General features: G+C 42.2%; 2 protein-coding genes across 5 annotated transcripts; both read left to right on the top strand.

Annotated features, from left to right (window-relative positions):
- The first annotated feature begins 1,347 nt into the window (after positions 1-1,347).
- Positions 1,348-8,242, top strand: LOC124268230 (basic salivary proline-rich protein 2-like). 4 transcript variants are annotated; one of them, XM_046703267.1, is made up of 3 exons: positions 1,584-1,746; positions 5,999-6,276; positions 6,400-8,242. In XM_046703267.1, the coding sequence occupies exons 2-3, from the start codon at positions 6,009-6,011 to the stop codon at positions 7,407-7,409; spliced, it is 1,278 nt and encodes a 425-aa protein (XP_046559223.1). In that variant the 5' UTR covers positions 1,584-1,746; positions 5,999-6,008; the 3' UTR covers positions 7,410-8,242. The 4 variants fall into 4 exon arrangements, with proteins under 4 accessions (XP_046559220.1, XP_046559222.1, XP_046559223.1 ...); XM_046703264.1 differs by lacking the exon at positions 1,584-1,746 and adding an exon at positions 1,348-1,444 and having other exon boundaries at positions 5,999-8,242; XM_046703266.1 differs by lacking the exon at positions 1,584-1,746 and adding an exon at positions 1,360-1,440 and having other exon boundaries at positions 5,996-8,242.
- LOC124268250 lies at positions 7,291-23,509 on the top strand. Its single transcript, XM_046703291.1, has 6 exons — positions 7,291-10,348; positions 12,175-12,384; positions 13,564-13,775; positions 14,252-14,256; positions 14,792-15,020; positions 16,658-23,509. Exons 1-6 carry the CDS (start codon positions 8,141-8,143, stop codon positions 17,334-17,336), a joined length of 3,543 nt encoding a protein of 1,180 aa, XP_046559247.1. The 5' UTR covers positions 7,291-8,140; the 3' UTR covers positions 17,337-23,509.
- The last annotated feature ends 2,206 nt before the right edge of the window (positions 23,510-25,715 follow it).

A 25,715-nucleotide genomic window follows, 5' to 3' on the forward strand; every position in this document is an offset into this window, starting at 1 on the left:
AGATTGTCATTGTTTAGGAAGCAATAATGTCAATATATGTATTTGTATTGACAAAAAGCTTTGAACTTAGGATATATTCTTTGCACCTAATTTGCACTAGTAGTTAGCAGTTAAATATCTCTGAAGGAAAAACAATATTTTTGTATTTTGTGTAACATAGTATTTCAATGCTAGTTAATTGTTCGGATAACAGCTAGTGGATCATCTGTTCAAAGATCTTGCATCACAGGTTTCCTATTTCTGGAAGATGGGTCACTGGACAGGTGCAGACTGTATCTTGGATCTTCTTTGTGTTCTGGTGCTGTGACATACCTGTACATAAACGCTGGCAGTTCATGAAGTCAAGTATTGTGGAAGTTTGTATGTAAGTTAGGATTCCACAACAAACTACATACATTGTATAGAAAAATAAAATGGAAAGGATGGTTTTAAAAAATGGATTTCCTTATATTCAGTGTCATTTTAGGATGGTGTACAGATTTTGAAGAGGGAAACTTTACTGAGAATTGCTGCAGATCAGCTGTTGAATATTTGCTTCTGGGTCGGTCCGGAGAACATCCATGGAAACATACTGTTTACAAGCCTAATCATATTTTCCAGATTTCCAAATAAGATCAATAAGTTATGCGCTGTGACTGATTTGTTTACATTAATTATATACAGACAAATAAGATGCACGAAGTAGTAGACGGGAAATATTTTCTGCTTTTTATTTACCATTCATTTAATTCATTAAAACAAAGAAACCCATGTTTTCAGATTATTTAACTAAGTTTGAACAACACCAACGGATAACTAAGTAAAGGCACCACGCGCAACGTTGACAATCTATTTTATAGATACCGAAACGATCTGCAACATGAACATGTGGATGTTTTCGCGGTTTTTATAAACTATAATGATGGGAATTATTTTGGGGAAAAATCCAAGCAACAAAATTCAGTTACCCTTCCCCTGCTGATATCTTTGACGGAGGTGAATTGCCAGATAGATTAATTGATTCGAAAGAAAATACGCTTCCGTGAGTTGGTCGAGACGATTTTTCATCGGGCATGTAACTCATTTTCACTCGCCAATTGCAATCTGCCAACTAAAATATATTAAAAATCACATACCTATAACTTGCCTCTTTAAATATCATTCACAAAGGACGGATACCAAAGTACCACAAGCATAATTCATCAACAACGTTCACAATCACGTACGTTTCGCCGGCGGTGACGCCATTGTGATTAGTCAGTGGTTGTCCCCCCTAACGTCAAAAACGAAGTGGGCGGGGCTTATCGGCCGGCACTGGATCTGTCTATTTCCTGGTGGGTTGCAATCAGCAGTAACACCGCCTTTCATCCGGGCGACTTTATGGACCGAAAGTACGTTTCTTGGAAATTCGATTAGACAATGGCAGCTGACGAGACGTATCCCAAACGCTGAGACTTTGGAAAAGGTAGATATTGAGATGTAGATATTTGTTCGGAAGGGTTTGGGAATAGTTTTATTGTAGATCTACACAGGCTTAACTCCGTACAACCTTTTTGTTTAGGGGAGGCAACTCTATTCTTGGTTCTGCCTGTAAGCTGTGTCACCTGATTTACAACAGACAAACACGAAAGCTGTTATCATAAGCGGATCCGGAGGGGGAGGTGCAGGGGTGTTCGATAGTCAAGAGATCACGAAAGCCTTTGCAGAATTTGGAGGATACATTACCAGTCCTACCTTCTGTTACTGACAGTATATATAAGGCATAAGGTATATCCCTAATGCTCAACACAATACGAGTATCCCATGTCTCTTTTACTTTCAAACGTGATCTCAGAGTTTCGATTTAGAATCTAATTAATTGTAGGACAACACATACTTTAGTGGATCATGTGTACCTAGCTGTGATATGGTACTGGGTACCAGAATTACTAGACTTTATATGTAGCATACTGGGTACTAGAATTGATATAGCGTACTGGGGTACTAGAATTGATATAGCATACTGGGTACTAGAATTGATATAGCATACTGGGGTACTAGAAATGATATAGCATACTGGGTACTGGAATTTATATAGCTTACTGGAATTGATATAGCATACTGGGGTACTGGAATTGATATAGCATACTGGGATTGATTCAGCATACTGGGGTTCTGAGACTGATGTAGCATACTGGGGTACTAGAATTGATACAGCATACTGGGATTGATTCAGCATACTGGGGTTCTGAGACTGATGTAGCATACTGGGGTACTAGAATTGATACAGCATACTGGAGTACTAGAATTGATACAGCATACTGGGGTACTAGAATTGATACAGCATACTGGAGTACTAGAATTGATACAGCATACTGGGGTACTAGAATTGATACAGCATACTGGGGTACTAGAATTGATACAGCATACTGGGGTACTAGAATTGATACAGCATACTGGGGTACTAGAATTGATATAGCATTCTGGAATTGACATACATACTGAGTACCAGAATTGATATAGCATACTGGGTACTAGAATTGATACAGCATACTGGGGGTGTACTAAAATTGATACAGCATACTTGATACAGCATACTGGGGTACTAGAATTGATATAGCATACTGGAATGTACTAGAATTGATACAGCATACTGGGTACCAGAATTGATACAGCATACTGGGTACTAGAATTGATACAGCATACTGGGTACTAGGAATTGATATAGCATACTGGGTACTAGAATTGATACAGCATACTGGGTACTAGACTTGATACAGCATGGGGTACTAGAATTGATACAGCATACTGGAGTACCAGAATTGATATAGCATACTGGGTACTTGATACAGCATACTGGGTACTAGAATTGATACAGCATACTGGGGTGCTAGAATTGATACAGCATACTGGGTACTAGAATTGATACAGCATACTGGGTACTAGAATTGATACAGCATACTGGGTACTAGAACTTGATACAGCATACTGGGTACTAGAATTGATACAGCATACTGGGTACTAGAATTGATACAGCATACTGGGTACTAGAATTGATACAGCATACTGGGTACTAGAATTGATACAGCATACTGGGTACTAGACTTGATACAGCATTAGAGGATATGAATTGGGAAAACCTTCAAAATCTATTTCACAGACCCATTGCTTACATGCTGTAATTCTACAATAATACTGTTCAAAGTGATAATATCCCCAATTCACTCACTCACACATGGAAATAAGATTAACTGAGAGTTAATTTCATGTGATTTGAACATAGAGATCATTTCAGGTATATAAAAAGAAAGGCCCACATATACTTTTCATTCCATCAGTAATCATTAGTGATACGAGATAAATTGTACCTGAAAAGTCAGCTTGACAGGGTTAGAACATAACTCTTTAAAGGTGAAGCCAAAAAACTGCTTGTGAATTTTAAGCTACAAGCTAAATGAAATTTAAAGAAGCAGAAACTTAAAAATAATTCCAAAATCAATAACCTTTAGTTTTCACAACCTTAACTAAACATGTTAAATAATGACACAAGTCAACTGTCAAGTCAAAAACTTTAGTGGTAATACTTTTAACATTTTACATGTCTGTCGGAACATGTCTCACTCTCTCTGGACTGGAAAACTGTAACACTGTCTGACTAGTCAATATCATAGTTAAAGTCAGTGTTCACTGCAGGTATCATATGGTAGGACGCTTTGACCTTTAGCTATTGATCCACCATCTGTTAATAAATGGCCTTGGTCTGAGCTGGGAAAGAGTGGCAGAGCTTCAGATAAGATTTAGCTTATGTGGGTACTGTACCCACTGTATGTTTTTGGAGTGGGTATTTCATTTTCCGTTACCCACTGCTTTCAAATATGTGCGTATTTCAGTCATTTTACTCACCTAAGTATTATGTCATTGAGCAAGTTTACTTAGCAGGTATGTTCTGCCTTATGTCATACTTAATCAAAACCAACTTAAATATAATGGAAATGATTTCATAAAAAAATCACTCATCCTATACTGACATTAGAACACTTGTCCTATACTAGCAGTACAACTTGATAGCATTCGATGTCTTTTTCATTCATGATTTTTATAAATATATTCCGGACGCATTTGTTTTAAACATTTTGCGTATCTAACATTTTAAATGCGTAATTGGTACACAACAATTATTTTTCAATGCATAATTGGAAATTTTCTATGCATATTTTACCCGGATACGCAGCTCATCTGGGCCTCTGAGTAGGTCCCTCAATATGAATGTGCATTAGCATGTTGAGTGTTTGATTCGAAAGTCTGCATCTCCAGTCATTCTTTATCCTTTTCATAGTTGAGGTGAAATTGGGTTTAACGTCGTGCTTGAGAATATTTCGCTCATATGACGACATGCATGCGTGTGTATGTGTATGTGCGGCTGCTGGAACAAGCCCAGACTGAAGCTGTTTTTATAGTGCTAGCCTACTGAGATACCATGCCACAGTGAATCATGAATACCCCACTCAGACACATTATACTGACTCCGAGCCGACCAGTCCTTGATGTACCCATTAATGCCGAGCGCCAGGCAGGGACCAACAAGTACCATATTTTAACGTCTTTTGGTATGACGTGGCCGGGGATCGAACCCGCGACCTTCCGCTCTCCAGGGGATGCTCTAACCACTACACCATTACAGCGGTCTTTCACAAAAGGCATGAGATAGGGGAATGATGCTAGTGAATTTGGGATTAGGGGTACATCCCCCTTAACTGTTACAAAAGAGGGGGACCTGACACCAAGCAGGGGGATCACATATTGACTAAAGATAGGTATTTACTGTAATGCTGATGCTGTCACTACAATGCTTAACTATTCACATGAGTTTTATTACCTTGGCTTTTGGTTCAGCACTTGTGAAATAAACTTCTCTCTTTCTTAGCTTTCCATGCTGCAACAGCAGCATCATAGGGAAATTCCTTAGATCTGGGCCCCTCAGTTTGGATTGTAGAAGGGGGTCGTCTTATCTGTGGGTTACACTTTCGTGAAACTTTTTTCAGGGGGTAAGAAAATGACATTACATATTACATTGTTGAGTGAATGAACAAGAGAAGACGACTTTGTCAGTGAAGACAGTAAATTTGCAATTAAACATTATGGACAAGATTGTTTACCATATCAGTTCTAATTTGCTTTTGCTTTGCATTGTAGTATTATATGCAGGGATTAAGATTACAGTGTGTATTTGTCAGACAGATGAATTCTGATGCAGTGATCAGGAAAATCTATTATCTGAAACTGTTATTTTATCAAGATAAATATATTCTAGTATTGTGTAATTCTAACTGCAGGTTTTGCTCTATCAGTGTAAAATATTTATAATCATAACTAAGGTTATGTGACAGCACTTCTGTGTATTGTTTCTGCTGTTACCCGTTCTGAAGTATACGCTAGGTGTGCCAGGCCATTTTTAGTTTGACACGAGGTTGTGATATTTTCAACCAATAGAATTACGAACGCCGCCGAGCTGCTAAATATGCAGCACCTGATTGGCTGAAGTAAACCTACATTAATATATGCAAAACCGAAAATAGATATAGGTCAAGAAACCGCTTTGGTATTTGTCATGAAAAGAGAAAGAATGATGAAACCGGTTTGGTTTATTAACAAACAGCAGAGTTAATCACCATGATTCGCAGTCTTGTTTATATAATTTCCACAGACGCTTTTAATTTGTGATTTGTAAATGCGTCCACACATGTTACGCAGATGCATGAGTTGACACAATATGATAGGTACGTGGTCATTCATATTGCGTGACAGGTCGGGCATCGATTTTCATTTCGTGCGGGAGATGTACCTTAAAGGGGAGAATCCCGCAATCGCGCAACCTGGATGCAATACTGCCGAGACACTAAAAAAGTCGTCCTTTATTAAAAAATTGAACACTATAATGAATTTTTAAATGCATATAGTGTATTAGCGTCCATTAATTTCGACCCTATCATGATTCAGCATGTAGTCGACATGTGTCTTAATATTCTCTATTTATTTTAAGGTAGCAGAGTATGTCTAATCAGCCTGAAAATGGTGGTGGCAAGAGAAGGGAAAAGGGAAGGAAAGGAGCAACTTCTGGTGGATTCCTAAAGGGAAAGCAAGATAGTGGGAAATCAAGACGGAATCAAAATCCATCTCAAGGTGCACAAGAAAGTTATCAAGGTCCTCCTCGAGGGCCCCCACAAGCAGGTCATCAAGGTCCTCCTCGAGGACCCCCACAAGCAGGTTATCAAGGTCCTCCTCGAGGACCCCCACAAGCAGGTCATCAAGGTCCTCCTCGTGGACCCCCAAGAGGAGGTCATTACGGTCCTCCACCAGGACCCCCAAGAGGAGGTCCTCGAGGTCCTCCTCCAGGACCACCACAAGGAAGTTACCAAGGTCTCCAAAGCGGACCCCCACAAGGAGGCCCCCTACTAGGAGGTCATCATAGTCCCCCCTGTGGACCACCACAAGGAGGTTATCAAGGTCCTCCTCATGGCCCCCTACCAGGTTATCAAGGTCCTCCACGTGGACCCCATCAAGGAGGTTATAAAGGCCCTCCCCCCCCACAAAGAGGTCATCAAGGTCCAAGCCCTGGACTGGGTCACTACCCTCCTCAATATGGTGCTGGACATTTGCCAGGATCTGCATATATTCAAGGTGAAGAACATCATCCACCAGGATCACGTAAGCCATATAACATGTCAGACAGTGGTGGACGAGGGCAGGAAGCAGAAAGAGGTAATGCAAGAGGACAGAGAGATGGAAGAGGAGGTGGGAAGGGGAAATATTATCATGATTCTGGGAGAGGAGAGTTTGGAAGTCAGTCTTCCCTGAACTCAGAGAATAGAGGCAGAGGCAGTGGCAGAGGATGGGGACAGCCATTTCGAGGAAACCGTGGAGGACGAGGAAGAGATTATGCATCAAGAGAAAACCTTTCCAGCAGTACTGCAAGCATACCATCCATCCTTGACATGGAACTAAACCTCAGAGACCCTAATCAGATTCATGGTGATGACAGAGGAAGGGCAAGAGGCAGGGGTAGGGGTAGGGGTAGGGGAAGAAGAGGCAGAGGTGAAGTCAGAGGCAACAGAGGTTACTCCAACAGAGGAAACTATTACAGAATAACCAATTTCAACCGAGAGAAATCTGCTAGTACATTAAGTGTGGCATCATCCGTTGATGCATGGGAAGATCAAGACGATCAACAAGACGATGAACAAGACGAACTACTGAAAATTGTTGAGTCGTACATAAAGAAGAAGAGAAATCGAAGAAGAAGCAAAAAAGATAACAATAAGGATGAAACCCGTCTAAAAATGTATTTAAGATTGATGATGAGGGAAATGCTCATGCATCTGAATCTGAATCTTTCAGTAGTGTGTTCAGAGGCTATCCTAGGTCAAGAGGCAGTGTTAGAGGGAGAGGGGTGAATAGTCAAAGAAGAGGTAGGGGTGGGTATGTCAGAGGAAGAGGAGTCAGGAATACAGGAGAGGCTTCTTGGAAGAGGAGGGTACAGCCTGAGAAGTCGGTTTCAAGAAGCCAATCATCAACACCCGAAGCAGGAGGCCAGACACTTGAAGAACATGAGGCTGATTCAAAATCTGATGAGGATTCTTCTGATGAAGATGCTAAACCACAAGTTCCCCACAAATCAGTCAGTACTAAGAAAAAAGGTCATGTTGCAGCAAAATTTGTAACAACTGGCAAGTTTAATAAGGCAGGAAAAGGGAAAGTATCAAGCAGGAAATCTAAAGTGACCACATCTAAGACAGTAGGAAGGTTGTTGCAGGATGTGTCCAGTGACAGTGGAGAGGAACTACCTCGAGGCTCTAAAGTGAATGATATTCTCAAAGGACTGCTGAAGGAGTATGGTAATGACAGCGAGGATAGTGTTCTTGTGGATTTGGTGAAAGGAGTTGAAGGAGAAGGTTGTACAGAAGGAGCTACAGATGGTTTGCAACAGAGGAAGAAAAGGGTGAGAAAGAAGAAAACTCCTGACCGAACCAGAACTAGCAGTGAAAGAAGTTCTGCTTCTGATGGGGGCTTACAAGCTCAGAAAATAACTGCAGGCTCCACAGCTCATCAGGATGAAGATGAGGAAGTGAATGATGTACAGAATGCCTTCAGAAATTTGCTGACTCAGTTTGGTGGTAGAGCTAAGATGACTGAATTGTTGAAGCAGAAAGAAAAGTTTCCCAAGTCTTTCTTTGACACTGAATGGCTACAAAGGCATAACAAAAAATTTCTCATATTCAAACAAAAAGGATTGATAGAGTATGTGTCAACTTACTTTCGAGAAGCAAAGTTGTGTGTATACTATAACAGTCCAAAAGGGTGCACCAACAAAGAGTGTGAATATTTTCATGTGTGTAGTGGGTTTGTAACGGAGTCTTGCAAGCCACACCTTCAAAAATGCCCTCGCACCCACAATTTCTTTGAGAAAGAAAATGGTGTTTTAGTGGAAAAACTTGGCCTGAAAGATTTTAAGAATAAAGAAATTGCTAAAGTTGTACGCTGTACAGTTCCTGAAGTTTGTAAGGAATATAACCAGTCAAACTGCCAAGAAAGTTGCTGCCCTTTTCTTCACATTTGTGATCAATATCCATGCAAACGCAAGTCATGTCAATTGGAGCATACATGCATCTCCTCAGACCACAACAAATGGGTTTTGAGCTGCTTCCATATAGTCCACTTTAAAGAATTTATCCTCATAAGAATGGTTCTCGGAAAAAACAAACCTGTAGAGGCTGCATCAGCTACAACAGAACCTAGTCAGAGAACTTCTGAAGCAAATCGTGAATCGCAGTATGCGCCGGAGCCAAAAGTTCAGCATGAAACAGCCACAAGAGCCCAATATGAACATGAAACAACTGCTCCAAATCAATCAACTGAAAAGGTTCCTCAACCAGTTCCAAGAACTCGCCCTGAACCAGCTCCAAGAACTCGCCCTGAGCCAGCTCCAAGAACTTACCCCCAACCATCCTCAAGAGCTATGTTTGAAGACCCTGGAGTACACCCTGAACAAGCTGCAAGAGCTATCCCAGAACAAGCGAACAGATACCAGCCTGAACCAGTCCTAAATGCTTACTCTGAATTAGCCCCAAGAGCTTACCCTGAACACTCTCCAAGAGCTTACCCAGAACCAGCTTCAAGAGCTTCTCCTGAACCAGCCAACATGTCCCAGGTTGAAACACATCGTAGAGCATACCCTGAACATGCTCCAAGTGCTTTCCCTGAACATATTCCAAGAGCATACCCTGAACAAGTTCCAAGAGCTTACCCTGACCCAGCCAACAGAGCTCAGTTTGAACCGGACCCTCGAGCTTTCCCTGAACCAGCTACAAGAACTTACCCTGAACAATCTCCAAGAGCTTACTCTGAACAAGTTCCAAGAGCTTACCCTGACCCAGCCAACAGAGCTCAGTTTGAACCGGACCCTCGAGCTTTCCCTGAACCAGCTACAAGAACTTACCCTGAACAAGCTCCAAGAGTTTACTCTGAACAAGCTCCAAGAGCTTACCCTGACCCAGCCAACAGAGCTCAGTTTGAACCGGACCCTCGAGCTTTCCCTGAACCAGCTACAAGAACTTACCCTGAACAATCTCCAAGAGCTTACTCTGAACAAGTTCCAAGAGCTTACCCTGACCCAGCCAACAGAGCTCAGTTTGAACCGGACCCTCGAGCTTTCCCTGAACCAGCTACAAGAACTTACCCTGAACAAGCTCCAAGAGTTTACTCTGAACAAGCTCCAAGAGCTTACCCTGACCCAGTCAACAGAGCTCAGTTTGAAGCAGACCCTAGAGCCCACCCTGAGCCAGCTCCAAGAGCTTACCCTGACCCAGTCAACAGAGCTCAGTTTGAACCAAACCCTAGAACTTACCCTGAGCCAGCTACAAGAGCTTACCCTGAACCAATTCCTAGAGTTCAACCACTCCATGTAGCTCACTATGATCGAGCACCAGAAGTTCACCGGGAACCAGTCCCTAGATCTGAGTATGAACCAGTGCCGAGAGAACACCGTCAACCAGCTGCAAACACCCACCTTGAAGCAAGGCCTGAAACTCACATGGAACCAACACAAAGGGTTCCAGAAGCAGCTTCAAGGTATCAGCAACAACCATCACCTTATGTTGAAGCTGGTCCTGTAGGGAGTGTTGTGGATATTGCTGAGGGTCAGTACCTGTGCGAGCAGCACATCTGGGATACTTGTAAGAAGGGGCATGCATGTCCCTATTACCACGCCAGTAGGAGAATACCCTACCAGTGGCAGGTGGAGCTAAAGGACTCATGGACCAACTTCCCTGAGATGGCCAATGAGAAATGCGAGAAGGCCTTCTGTGATCTGGAATCCAGTGTAAACAGGATCATTGTAAGTAGTATGGATATTTTCACTATTGTCTTCTTTTCTCTAAACAATGAATAGGTCATATGCTTATTTGCTTATAAAAAATATGCCCGTTTTCGGTTACCTGACTGACCCTATCCAAACACCACCACCCCCAACCCTAAACCTTTTTTAACCAAGTCAAAATCATGACTGGAGTGCATTTCAACTCATCATTTTCATCCAAATTGAGTATGATATTTTTATGTTATCTAGTGTATATAGGGATAAAATGGATTACACTGAATTGGCACAATGGGCTCTCACCATGCTCACTGACAAAACCTGCAAATATATAATATGAATAATGATTTGCTATGAAAATCTTTCAATTTTTCAACACACAGCAGCAGCACTACATGATATCCCACTCTTAAAGACCTTCTCAGGTGCCCACCTAGAGCTACTAAAATATGGAACAAAAAGTAAAAACATAAAAAAAGATCAAATCGACCCACTAATCCTGTTTTTGAAAAGCATGTAATAGGAAACAGACATATTTGGGGGGGGGGCTCTAGTGGTTTCTTGACAGAATACTTCCAGTTTCCTAAGCTTCAGTCCCCATGGGGATCCCAGACAAAATAGGTCGCCAGTTCTCCATGTTTGTCATCTGTAAGGATTTCTAGACAGAATTGGTCCATATTTCCCCATGCTTGTCTCCCTATGAAAATTCTCAACAGTATTTATCTTCAGTTTCAATTGTATTTGTCATTGTAGTTATTCTAGACAAAATAGGTCTCTATGACTGAGGCCATGTGGGGGGCTGAAGATACATCAAGTTCCAAATGATTTGAAAATGAAAGTTCTACTGTCAATTTTTGTAATTTCTTCAATCATAATCGTATAATTATGCACACAATTCTGTAAACATTTATAGGTTATAGTTATACAACTGTTGACTTAAAGCTGATATTTTTGCTGATAAACTTATCTATGACTAGAATAGCTTATTAAGGTAAATTCTATAACATGTTCAGCAATCGTGGAAAACAGTAGGGACCTATGGAAGAATCAGGGAGTCCTTTCATTCTTCTGAGTAGTGTATGATATTGTTCAAAACAATGCAGCACAAACTGTTTCAACTGACAAATCAGCTTTTTATGTTATTAAGTGTACATGTAAAATTGTTAACACGTTCTTACAAGTGAATCTATTCCTTGTCCCAATAGGTGATTATACTTTTTAGAGAGGTTAGTTGGTTCACGCTGCACTCAGCAATATTCCAGCTATAGGGCAGTGATTTTGTCGATCATTGAGTCTGAACAAGACAATAAAGTGATAAGCAGCATGAGCTTCAATGTACGCAATTGGAATATGATGACATGTGTCAACCAAGTCCGCAATAAGCCTCTTGTGACAAGCTTGGATTGTGAAGACTGTTTCTAACCCGGATCTTCACAGGTCTTTCAGAGAGGCAACTAACAGGACCAAATGTTCAGGCTTCCTGACTTGGTTGAAACAACATGTCATCGTGTCACAATATCTGATGCTCATAACGTTATTCACAAAATACTATTGTTTGGTCCCGAATTGATTATTTAAAAAATCTGAAATATCGGAGAGTGTGGTGTTATACAACAAACAAACAAACTTGATCTTATTCTTTCCTCATCCGTGGGGTTGGTGGGGTTGTCTGTGCTAAAAGCTTTTGCTCATCACGCTGAGGACCTGGGTTTCAATTCCCCACATTGGTGCAATGTGTGAAGTTCCCGCGCAGTGATATTGCTGGACGATTGATAAAAGGAGCATACAGACATATTCACTCGCTCAGTCCTCACCAGTGGGTAATTGTCTCTGATATTGTATTTCAGTTGAGCAGTCAGTCACTTGATATTAATCTTGACAAGATGATGGCAAGACGAAGCCTCACTGACCCGACGAGCAACGTGGTCACAGACAATGTGAAGGTACGACGACTCTCCACACGGTCCTATTGTGAAGGGGAAGGGATGTTGTCCCACTTCACATTCTGGGGCTGGTACTGGCTGGACAACAGACACAAGTGGAGTCTGTATGAGCAGGTTAGTAAAGAAGCAGTGGTGGTGGCCGCAAGTGGGTTAGATCGCTAAATTTGGTGTCTTTTGTGGCTTCAAATCCTGGATGGGAGTTAACCAAACAAAAGTACTAGAATCTGTACTTTATAGTGAGTGAGTGAGTGAGTTGAGTTTTACGCTGCACTCAGCAATATTCCAGCTATATGGCGGCGGTCTGTAAATAATCGAGTCTGAACCAGACAATCCAGTGATCAACAATATGAGCATTGATCTGCGAAGTTGGCAACCGATGAAACTGTATTTTACAGAGAAAGTGTCATCCCAAATATAACGTGTAACTCTCATGGTTTTGTTTTTTTATTTTGTTAAACATATTTGTCAGTTGGTGGTTGAAAATACCATTTCCCATTTGGCAAGATTAGGGATGTTTCAATTCACTCTCATACTCAACTGCATTCCTTCAAGAAAATTGATTCCTTAATCATGATTACTAATTTAAATGCTTAAAAATAATTTCAAAAAAGAGAGTTTTTCTCCTGAATTTGTCTTTTATTTATCAAAGTGATGTATGAAAAATGAAATATATCCAAACCAGGCAGGATAACAGACAACACACCAGTATCATGGGTATATTTCATGTGACTGTAATATAATCACTGGTCATTGTCGTGACAAATTAACACTGTCAACATGTTCAAAACATGTGAAAGAAAATATGAGGTAAGGTAAGTATTTAAATAAAATATTATGATATTATTCCACTGAATAGTACATGACATGGTGATGTTTTATGGTTTTATGAAAAATAATCTTTAAAAAAATCTACAATTGTTGTATGTATCGACCTGTGAAGATCCGGGCAAGAATTGATCTTCAGTAACCCATCGTTGTTGTAAGAGGTGACTTACAGGATCGGGTGGTCAGACTCGCTGACTTGGTTGACACATGTCATCGTATCCCAATTGCGTAGATCTATGCTCATGCAGTTGATCACTAGACTGGATTATTACAGACCGCCGCATATAACCGGTAGCTGGAATATTGCTGAATGCGGTGTAAAACTAAACTAAATCAATCGATGTTGTATGTATCATTTTTGGATATGTTGTGGATTTGCTGCAGTGTGAACAAGGACACAGTGATTTCTGTTCCCTTGAAATCAATTTGCAGTTCAGTAATAATTTTAAAATATTTCTTCATTTTCAGGATAAAAAACAGTACACACTTGAGAAGAAGCTGCTGTATGGTCAGTCAGAATATCTTTTTGAAAATGTGCTCGAGAATAACATATTCCATTACCGATTAACGTTTTCAATCACTGGAATGATGCAGAAGAATTTAGAGACTGGAACTGTCCGCCCGGTCATCAGACGGCCATTGTTTGTAGCCCAAAAGGATGTGGATGACAAGATAGTCCTGTAAGTGGTAGATGTACAAATACCTGACAACTGTGACACCTTTGGGATAATAATGGCTATTTATAGAGCGCCTGTTTCCATGCATGCTCAAAGTGCTAACACATTATTACCCTGGATAACCCAAGCTGCCTGTGAGGCGCTAGAAGTTAAACAGTCATATGACTTATCCCACCAGGTACCCATTCACTGCTAGGTGAACAGAGGCAGTTCATGAACATACTCACTTGCCTAAGGTGAGACAACATGTGTCACGTGTACTTCGTTGTGGGGCAGGACTGAAGTCCTAGAAACTCTCACGAGTCAAGCTGCCAAACACGGTCACCCATCCAACGACTTTCCGCGTTAATATTTCAGAACTGCAACTGATTTGTGACCTGGGCTCTATGCCTTTATCTCTCATAGCACAGTCTTACGACAAAACTGATAAAACTCACGCCAAACAGGGTTCATGCACATTTTGAACCCTTAATATCTAGTGGTGGTCCGATTAATTGAAATAATCGAAGATTGGTCGCAGTGACTAAACGACCAAGCAATCGATCATGTTTTCTCATAATCGAACACCAACAATTCTGGAACACTTGTTTTCATATAAGTATTTTTCACTAGTTTGGTTTTGTGTGTTACATTTCATAAGCACTACAAGCTCGTTCCAAGTCATGATTGAATTTATCTTAAAGACTCTAAGAAATTTATGTTCCTAACATACTAGTCATCCTTTAAAGATGTGAAATTTTGCCCCAAAACCCCCAAACAACTACATTTTTTGTTCCTTATGTTTTTGTGTGCATTAACAAATTTCATGAATGACGCTAACCAATTATTTTTGATGATTGTTCAGGTGTAATGAACCAATCATCAATTATGAGATTTTAACCAATTCCCAACACTATTAATATCACACAGATAGGTCTGAATACATTGTTTTGAGTCAATATGTATTTTTCTACGTTCTTTCTATGCATTTCTGCGTCGTGTAAAACTCTGGATGACCCATTCTGTTTTTGTATTCACAGCGTCCACCCATTCCTCTTGCAACAAGCCCCCCCAGGTGCCTCGCAATGTGCCCACCCACTGGGCGCCCCTCGACTTGGTCCAGTCTTTCGAACTGGTCAGTCTGGACGTGGAGGCTAACATGTACCTGCAGGTCAAGAGAAGGTTCTATGCCTCAGTGCCACAGAGTCAGTACCACATCACGGCCATCTATCAGGTCCAGAACCCCACAATGTGGGACAAGCACCTCAGGTGGGACATCTTCATCATCTGTTAAGTTTGTATTTTATATTACCCAATATGGTGATTCATAACCAGTGTCATATATATCGTATGTGCCATTACACTTGCTTACGTGTTTTACTGCACAAATGTACATGAATAAAATGGATAATAAAGACATTATTGCACTCAAGAAAGTGTGTCATATGACTTTTACAAAACTCATGCAAAATTATGTTTTGCCCTCACTCTTGCTCGTGCAATACAAAATTTCACGCTCGTTTCGTACGAGTCATGACACACTGGTTCGTGTAATAATCTCTATATATTACCTATGGTGCAATAATGTAAAACTAAGCATGAAAACTCACTGCAGGGAACACCAGAAGTTGTGTGGGGATGTGGGGATGTCTGACATTTCCAACTCGTGCAAGCTCCATTCACTGTTTGTAGGCATCGCAATGAACTAAATAGCACTAACAGGCAATGCACCGAGTTTAGGTAAACTGAAAGTACATGTGTTATGACTGGTTATCGTAACATGAACTGTACAATCATATGTAGTTTAACATAATTTTCATAATACCTAAAACACCTCAAACTGACGACACGAGAACCTGTCTGATATGAAATATTTACTCTTAGGGGTAAAAATATCTACCAGATCACCGGACAGGCTGCTTTTGAAATTTGACTGTCTGAGATGAAAATAGACCGTTCCGGACGGTCGGTCAGGCAGGAATTTTAAACGCTGATATGTATAAATATTATGCCTGCCTATTGTGGCAATTTAACTGGCACATTTTTTGCTAGAAATTTTACGGCTACACTCTTGGTCCAAATATCAGCAGGTCTAGATGAATCAGATATCATTACTGTTTTCCTGGAGTGTATCAATATACATGCATATATGAAAAAGCCTCTTTAAAACTTGTCTAGAATCGATTTTCATCAACCAATGTTTGTTAATCCTTCCAAAGGGTGTAAGGAAGACTTGGCTTGTTGTAAGAGGTGACTGATGGGATCAAATGGTCAGGCTTTCTGTTTTGGTTCATTCATGTCGTCGTATTAAAATGGCACAGGTTAATACTCTTGATGTCAGTCACTGGATTGTCTGGTGCATAGGTAATTATTTACAGAATGTCATTATACAGCTGGAATATAACTAAGTGTGGTGTTAAACAGCACACAGAAACACGTATTTGTAAACATTGTTTAAAGACTATAGCCTAAAAACAATATTTTAAAAATGTTGTGGCTCAGATTACCCTACCGACCCTTGCATTCTGGTGCTGACCCAAGGTTTTTAAGAGGTATGAATAAAATAAGCTTTCAGATACCATTGTTTTTTCTTGGCACCAACGGGGGGATATGGTCAACACCTCGTCCGTCTGGACTTTGGACTTAGTCTTAAAGGGAGAGTTGGGCTTCGTTTCCGGAGCATAACTGAAAAAACGTTCAATATATTTCTGCAAAACTTTGTAGATATATCAAACAGAACCTAAAGTGGTGCCTTTTGCTATTTGCAGATTTTTTCAGTTGATTTGTTCTTTCAAATTTATGGGGAACGGGGGGATTTGTCATCTTCTGATGACTCTTATTTTTATTTGGCCTAATTGTTTCACTTGTTTCCCAATGGTGCTATTATATATTGAACCTTTTTTCAGCCACAAGAGGTCAATGGAACATACTGCACAGAGAGAAGGTTTGACTCAGCCAATCAATGAACAGCAACTTTTTCATGGCACTGATTCAGAGGAGGTTGTTCGTGGCATCTGTGTCAATGGCTTTGACTTCCGTGTAAGTGGCAAGAATGGTACTGTGTATGGAAAGGGGGCATACTTTGCCAGAGACGCCTCCTACAGCAACAACTACACTAACATCAGGGGTAAGAAGTACATGTTTCAAGCCAAGGTACTGGTTGGTCGGTACACGAAGGGCACAGCAGACATGACACGACCTCCACCAAGGGCAGGTCACGAGCTATATGACTCCTGCGTCAATGACATTAATCAACCAACCATATTTGTCACCTTTGACCAAAACCAGTCGTATCCCGAGTTCCTGATTGAATATGAAGACAAAGCAAGTTTACCGCCCTCCCAATCCAATCAACCTCCAACAATGGCACAAGTGCAACCAGTACCGGCACAAGCGTCACCAACAGCAGGAGTGCCACTGTCATACCCAACGTCCTACGGCATGCCTGCCTATCCGCACCACACATACACTTCGTCTCCAACCAGTCCGGGGAATTTGACACCACAACAGATGTCGTATAACTACTCACCAGGAAGTGTCAAGCCGCCTGTCAAAAAGTCTCCTGATAGCTGTGTTGTCATGTAAAGGATATGAAAACAAATGTCCTACTTCAGCAGAACATGTGTCAAACACTCTCTCACAAAGAGGACGTTAAATATCATCAAAAGGAAAAAGAAGAAAACAAAGATGGCGAAAAGTCGTCAGCAACTTTGAAATTTCAAGACATAGTGAAGTCCTGCTTTCCAGACAACAGCTGTAGACTTGAACCTGAAAGGTTTTCAGCTGAAGTGATAAGATAGGAAATCACAGGAAACTCCCCAAAAGATCCGCATGAAATTCTTCTTGCCCCGATATACCTGTAATATTGGACAAGCTGACTTGTGTCAGTTTCCACTTCACACTTCAGTTAAGAGACCATGCCTCCATGGGTCAATGTACAAAGGGACATAACTCCCTTCTAATTGTTTGTTGACCACAAAAATGTTTAAACTGAATGACATTTCTGGGAGCGTGTGCTGTCTAGATTAACATGGCTTCACTGCATATGTAACATGGTGACTAATATTGATGTTATTCCACAGGGGAAATATTTTGCAGAAGAACACTGTTACAGTTAATTGTTATCCCTTATTTGATTGTGATGTATCATGTATTATTATGTATTCAGATGTTTGTATTATGTCTGACAACTGAAATTCCACATTCCCTTTATGTTTCTAGGAATTTATTTTGTTTATGGATGTTTTAGGAGGCCAAAAAATGTCTTTAATCTACAAATGCCCACCCTCCCCATCCTTAATGAATGATCCAATGGCTACACTGGTTGTCATTAAAGAATCATTTAATATAATTATAGCAGACTCTACAGAGCACTCACATGCATTCACCCACATGTAAACACACAAACACAAACAGACAAAATCCAGAGATTTTGAGAAAAACAATCTCTGAGGGTGTATGAGACTGCAGAGATAGTAAAGTAATACAGAAGTTTGTTGTTTTAAATACCGGGGTACCTTATTTATGTAGCAGTCCTTGACTTGAATGAACATATCCATACTTATTCGTTATGCATTGCAATGGTACAAGGATTGTATGTTGGGGCATGGTGTTGATACAAGATGGTATATGTATGAAAGGAGCACATGGTAGTCTGGGATAGCACCATAGTGTTCTCATTTACAGCTCAACAAATCATGTTGTTTGAATTAATTTTGCATCAGTGGCTCCATTAATCAATTGATTAAATACATCCTAAATGTATTTTGACTAGATCTCAAGAGTGAAGATGGACATAGCATGCGTCTCATTTACACTACTGCGTGTTATCGCAGCTATAATAGAGACTGCTTTATTAAGACCAGGTAATTTTTATGAGGTCTTTTGTGCCATACCTGTGACAATCTTCAACTCTTTAGGAATGGAACCCTTCTTTGTGCTGTGCCACCATGGGAGACATATTTTTATACATCCACTGAAATGGTTTGGGGGTCAGCTCAAGTTAAGTTTCAAAAGCATTTGCCTTTCTATATTGAAAATGATGGCATTGGGGTAGAATGCCACATAGGGATATTTTGTTTTTGACCATGGTTATATTTGGATTGGCCCCGGGACTTTGTTAAGAGTGGATGAAAGGTCTCCCCTGGTTAGTATTTACACTGGACACAGATTTCCTGTGCATTTTACAGTTATCTAACCTATTGCACTGGTGGTTCTTCATGCCTGAAGAGCAGTATTCATTCCGGAGTGGTTTGGAGCTTTGACTAAGTCTTCATTCTGTTCATGTTTGATTGTACTGCATCTTCGTCAGCTTTAGAAAGGGTTCCGGACTGAGATGATGCTAAGTCATGATTCTTTTGATTGTCTGAACTTCCAGGCTTCATGAGTTAGGCTGACTGATTCCTTTTGTATGTGTCAAAGGACGATTTTCATGATGTGATGTTTTATGTCTTGTTTATTTATTCAAGGTTGTTGTATCTGGTCCTGTGTTATACACAGAGGTTACAGTTACAAGGCTGAGTTCAGCTATGTAGGTTACAGGTGATTGGTAGATAGGTGACCAGATCGGCATGCTGAGAGTTTCTAGTATGTCAATCTAAATATTTTGATTATTTTGGCTATTTTATGACTGATTCCTTTGATTATTTAAGTGATCACTATGTTAATCTTGTATGTGTCAAATGAAGATTTTTGCAATGTTTTGTTATGTTTTGTTCACAATTGTGGAATTTGGTCTCTTTTTGCTCATATTTATTCAAGTTTGTTGTATCTTGCCCTGTGTTACAGCTACAGGTCAGAGTTCAGGAGGTTATAGAGGGTTGGTAGATGGCTGACCTGATCAGCATGCTGAGAGTTTTCGGTATGTCAGTCCTTCCCTAGACTGAAACACAGTCTATATGTGGTGTTTCCATAGCCTGACAGTTCTAAATATGCCTCTGGTCACCCAACAGTGAAATGACTTCTGGTAGGATGAGATGGAAGAGGGACTACAGTCGAACTTCATTTATCCGGACATATCCGGATGACGAGGTGTCAGGTTAACTGGATCAAACAAGCAAAACGTATTGACGATGTATATTGAAAATTTATTCATGTACAATACAATTACAATGTAGTTAATCCTAATCCTACGCCAGGAGGAATCACAAACAGTCAAAGCTTTCTTGACCCGCGACAGGTTTATTACGTGAGTATACAAAAGACGCGCCGGAAGAACGACGCAGATAACCCGGCTGGAACATGACGTAAGGTATTCCTAACAACTACTGGCGGGACCACTTTTTCTTCTCTTTAAGTTGATAATGAGGAACTGGACAAAAGGCGAATGTCTAATGGAATGAACACTGGAATGGCTAACTGCTTGACAAGAATTTAAATGTCCATGAAAAGTGTCTGGAATGGAAAGGAGGGAAACACAGAATTAAAAGTCCATATAGTAATCATCAAATCTTGTTGGTGGTCTCCTTGAACGTGAGGTGCGTCCGGCTGGAGTTACAGCACAGTCTCTGTTTGGGTGCTCGGACGTGGGTACTTCAGAATTGATACCTCCACAGGGTGTTTGGTCCTCAGGGGCATGAATCGAGGGAGGTGGCTCATCTTCCATACTGGGAGGAGGTGTGTCACCGGGGGTCGGGATATCTCCGTGGGGACATCCGGCAAGCGAGGAGGGGGGCAGTCGCTGAGAGGTGTAGTGTCGTCGTCATGGTCAGAATCACAGTAGTGGGGCTGGTACTGAGGTATTTGACTTGGTGGCCTATAACAGTCTGTTACCTTGACACAGTAGGATGTGCTGCGAAGTTGGGAGCCAACAAACTTCATGATGTTGCACCAAGCGCCGTCAACAGAAACAACAAGATATCTCTTACGACCATAAGACCTAGTACCGTCAGAATGCAGGTAAACCAGATCACTGACAGTGATGTTAGGTGTAGGCATCGTTTTCATCAGCGGGTTCTTGGATTTTTCGCTATGGGGATGGTTCAACTGTCTGCTTTCATGCTGTTTGATGATGAATTCCATATGAGATATGGAAAGTTGAGACTGAGTGAACTGGTCCCTTTGTGTGAGCATCTCCCTAGCTGACAAACCTTGAGAGCGAATGCACAAGTTCAACCTTGCTATGGCTGTGGCCAGAGACAGGGGGGTAGTGGCACCACCAACAGGGTCTTGAGACAACAGTTCTTTTTCTACCTCCTGGATCGCTGTCTCCGCCACAGGGTTTTTGTTACGAGTTTTGGTTCTTCCTACCTCCAAACAAAGATTGTGTTTTTTGAGTAGGGGGTCGTTCGTTAGAGTCACAAACCCAGGAGCAGGATCCACTCTCACTACACTAGGGGGGCCAGCAGTGGTGTAGGAGGTTACATATTCACGCACAACAAGAACAAGTTGCCTCTCCCTTTTCATTACATCAGCTGCAAAAAGAAGACCGATAGATTGTGGAGGATGACCTGTAGACTGTTGCTCCAACGTGTGAGGAATCCTTGCAAGAGAAGAGCACACATGACATGAGGTGGTGAGCTCGACAGCTTTGTCCAAATCTAGGGCAAAGAAGTATCTGTGTATGACAAGTTTAAGCTGGTGGCATGACGGATGGTCGAGTTGGAGGTGTAGGGCTGTCACAAGGCCGTCAAGTACATCACGAGGCAGTACGATGCACTCACGAGTTGAAGCCAAGGACTCATTCTGTTGCACAATTAATAACCCATCCCGAGCAATAGTTACCACGTTTAAGTAGCGCTTTATGTCCTTGACATCAGTCGGCTTCCTGGATAGTCGAGTTCCTTGTGCTAGGTGAGAGTGTACACGTCGGAGATCGTGATTCTCTGACTGAATGGCATGCCATGCCGCTCTGTTTATGTAGGGCAGTTTAGAGTCCCCATTGACAATATCCTGGGCAGATACTTTCAACACGGAGGCTTCCTCAGACTGTCTAATGAACGTACACACTTGGCAAAGTTCATCCTTGCATTTGGCAGCATTTCTACTGGCAAAGTCTGAAGGGATGTTGGCACTACCAGATAGATGGCGGCCGGAGGCTTGATAACGGCTTACTGTTGAGAGAAATGTCGCTACACGTGGGCTGGCTGAAAACTCACCACAACACAATTTCTCATATGCTTGGACGCAGGGTTTGCTGTCGGTGAGTATACAAGCCTTGTGTTTGGACTGGATGAGGTACGTTGAGAAGTGTTTAGTTGCTACACCTATGGCGAGAGCTTCGAACTCACAAGGTAGCCAAGTTATCTGTCTGCCGCGGAGCTTAGCACTGAAGAAACCAGCGACTCTTGGCTTATCCTGTCTTGTCACATGTAGTGTGGCACCGATCCCATTACACGTCACTGAACCATCGGTGACAATCCATAACTGATCAGCTGGGCGAGGTAGAGTTATTGTTCTCGTAGGGTTGAGAGCAGCCTTAGCAGCTGTAAAGGTGTCCAAGAGGATATCCGTCCATGCAACTTTGTCTTGCGACTGTTTGTCTGCCTGGACATTATCCAAAAGTGCGATGTACGATGCACAGTTAGGAAGGACACATGCCAGGACCTTGTATGCCCCAATAAAGGATCTCAAACCTGTAACACGCTCTGGTGGGGGACAGGAAGCAAGTGCAGATACAAGATGAGAGCAAGCCGTGAGGATACCTTCCTCCCATCTCCATCCAAGGATACTGACAGAAGATGGTGCGATGAAGGTCTTCTTGGCTGACAAGCAGAGGTTGTTTCGGTAAAGTGCGTCTAGAACACGACGCCAATTAGACAGGAGTTAAGGGATAGAGTTGGCACCACAATAAAGGTCATCAGCCAGTTTAACCAAAATGCCCTCTTGTTGAACCCGGCACATGAGTTCCTCCAGGGCCCGTTTCACAAAGCTCTCGTAGGCCTAAGATCTCGTAACTTTTCTCGTAGCATTCGTACCTCCTATACTGTAACATGCCCATGGCACAGCGGGTATAAACACGTACTCCTTTGAATGGAGTAACGACACCACAGTACTTCATAGAGTTCTTGGCGAGAGGTATCTGATGGAAGGCAAGCGTAAGGTCAGTTGTAATGATATATTTCCATGAAGCGATGTGTCTAAGAGTGGAGTCTACATCAGGCATGAGAGAGGGCACGGGTTTGCTATACCTGCCAACGTCCGAGAATGCTGTAACTAAGCGAAATCCACCGCTTTGTTTCTTGACCAGGAAGGAGGGATTTAGGTACCGGTATTCCACGGAGACTCCTATATCTTCAGGACGTGCAAATACACCCATGTGTTCGAGGTGGTCAAACTTTTCCTGAAGTTCAACGAGTTTGTCTCTTGAATACTTGGGAACACGTCCTTTTCGTTGAGGTGGTTGAACAGGTCCCATATTCACCGTTGCCTTAAAAGGTCCTGAAGCGTTGTTATATCCGCAGATAGTAGGGTTGAACACCTCATCATATTCTTGTAAAAGTTAATGGAATTTTTCTCTCATGTCATCCGAGAACTGGTGATCTGGATCAAGGTGAAAAGGGTCATAAAGGGGCCCGAAGGATGGGTTTCTTGCTTGTGATGGCTAGTGGGCTGAAGTTGAGACGAATTGGTGTCAGACGATGTTGAAATGTGGAGAACTTGGCAGACGTGGTCATGGTGTTTCAGCATCTGTAGCTGGTTGGTCAAGTTGGGTATTCGGATTCTGCCGGAGACACTGGTAATCACTTCCGGGGCAGGCCAGACAGATCTGCATGTACTATTATCTAAGCGTGGTTGAATGGCAAGTTCTTTGTCTGGAGCTTTCTTGACCCGCGACAGGTTTATTACGTAAGTTTACAAAAGACGTGCCAGAAGAACGACGCGGAGAACCCGGATGGAATATGATGTAAGGTATTCCTAACAACTACTGGCGCTAATTAACATGTGTTTTCGTTACTGATGAGATGTTCTCACACCTGCCAAATCCTAATTAGCAACTGAAGTGACTGAAGTCCCTAGTGTTTTGATGGGTAATTAATCAATTCACATCAAACGCCTGCCGAGAGAGTTTAAAAATGAAGTCGTGCGGTACACATACACATGCGTACAGATCTTTTCGTTCTTTTTTCAATGGAAGTATATGGGATTGGATTGAAAATTCTCTGTACAGGTGCGGAAGCACAGGATCCGGCTATGCGAGTACAATCACTGAAGGTAAGTTTCAATTCACCTAGAAATCATCCGGAAGGCGGGGTTCTCAGTTCTAGGTGTGGACAGTGGTGCCCAACAGTTCTGGGTGTGGACAGTGGTTCCTCTCAGTTCTAGGTGTGTACAGTGGTTCCTCTCAGTTCTGGGTGTGGACAGTTGTGCCCCACAGTTCTGGGTGTGGACAGTGGTTCCTCTCAGTTCTAGGTGTGGACAGTTGTGCCCCACAGTTCTGGGTGTGGACAGTGGTTCCTCTCAGTTCTGGGTGTGGACAGTGGTTCCTCTCAGTTCTAGGTGTGGACAGTGGTTCTAAGTGTGTACAGTGGTTCCTCATTTCTGGGCCCCACAGTTGTTCCACAGGTGGGTGTGGACAGTGGTTCCTCTCAGTTCTCGGTGTGGACAGTGGTTCCTCTCAGTTCCAGGACAGTGGTTCCTCTCAGTTCTAGATGTGGACAGTGGTTCCTCTCAGTTCTGGGTGTGGACAGTGGTTCCTCTCAGTTCTGGGTGTGGACAGTGGTTCCTCTCAGTTCTAGGTGTGGACAGTGGTTCCTCTCAGTTCTAGGTGTGGACAGTGGTTCCTCTCAGTTCTGGGTGTGGACAGTGGGTTGTGGACAGTGGTTCCTCTCAGTTCTAGGTGTGGACAGTGGTTCCCCTCAGTTCTGGACAGTTGTGCCCCACAGTTCTGTGTGGACAGTGGTGCCCCACTCAGTTCAGTGTTCCCCACAGTGTGTGGACAGTGGTTCCTCTCAGTTGGGTGTGGACAGTGGTGCCCCACAGTGTGGACAGTGGTTCCTCTCAGTTCTGGGGTGTGGACAGTGGTTCCTCTCAGTTCTAGGGTGTGGACAGTGGTTCCACTCAGTTCTGACAGTGGTTCCTCCTCAGTTCTGTGGACAGTGGTTCCTCTCAGTTCTGGGTGTGGACAGTGGTTCCTCTCAGTTCTGGGTGTGGACAGTGGTTCCTCTCAGTTCTGGGTGTGGACAGTGGTTCCTCTCAGTTCTGGGTGTGGACAGTGGTTCCTCTCAGTTCTGGGTGTGGACAGTGGTTCCTCTCAGGTGTGTGGACTGGTTCCCTCTCAGAGTGTGGACAGTTGTTCCTCTCAGTTCTGGGTGTGGACAGTGGTTCCTCTCAGTTCTAGGTGTGTACAGTGGTTCCTCTCAGTTCTGGCTGTGGACAGTTGTGCCCCACAGTTCTGGGTGTGGACAGTTGTGCCCCACAGTTCTGGGTGTGGACAGTGGTGCCCCACAGTTCTGGGTGTGGACAGTGGTGCCCCACAGTTCTGGGTGTGGACAGTGGTGCCCCACAGTTCTGGGTGTGGACAGTGGTTCCTCTCAGTTCTGGGTGTGGACAGTGGTTCCTCTAAGTTCTGGGTGTGGACAGTGGTTCCTCTCAGTTCTAGGTGTGTACAGTGGTTCCTCTCAGTTCTGGGTGTGGACAGTTGTGCCCCACAGTTCTAGGTGGAAGATAGGGGTACAATTAATATCTGCCGTCAACTGTTTGTGGAGAAATTGGTTGACAATGGAAGATAGGGATTTAATTAATATCTGCCGTCCACTGTTTGTGGAGAAATTGGTTGACAATGGATGATAACTATGAATGAAATATCTACCATTCACTGTCTATGGTGAAATCTTGACAAAGCAAATTATATGACATTTTCAGATGATTTCACTGAAAAATTTCGTTTGCTTAATTAAATTTTTTAGTGAAATAAAACAGATCAAAAAATAAGCATGAAGTGTATAATAGCTTTGAGCTTGATAACCTATATTTCCATCTTATACAACAATGCTATGAAAATGTCTCTACAGTAAAACTCCAATT

This window comes from Haliotis rubra, unplaced genomic scaffold, assembly GCF_003918875.1.
Source record: "Haliotis rubra isolate DU_JTF1 unplaced genomic scaffold, ASM391887v1 Scf137, whole genome shotgun sequence".
Taxonomy (NCBI): Eukaryota; Metazoa; Mollusca; class Gastropoda; order Lepetellida; family Haliotidae; genus Haliotis; species Haliotis rubra.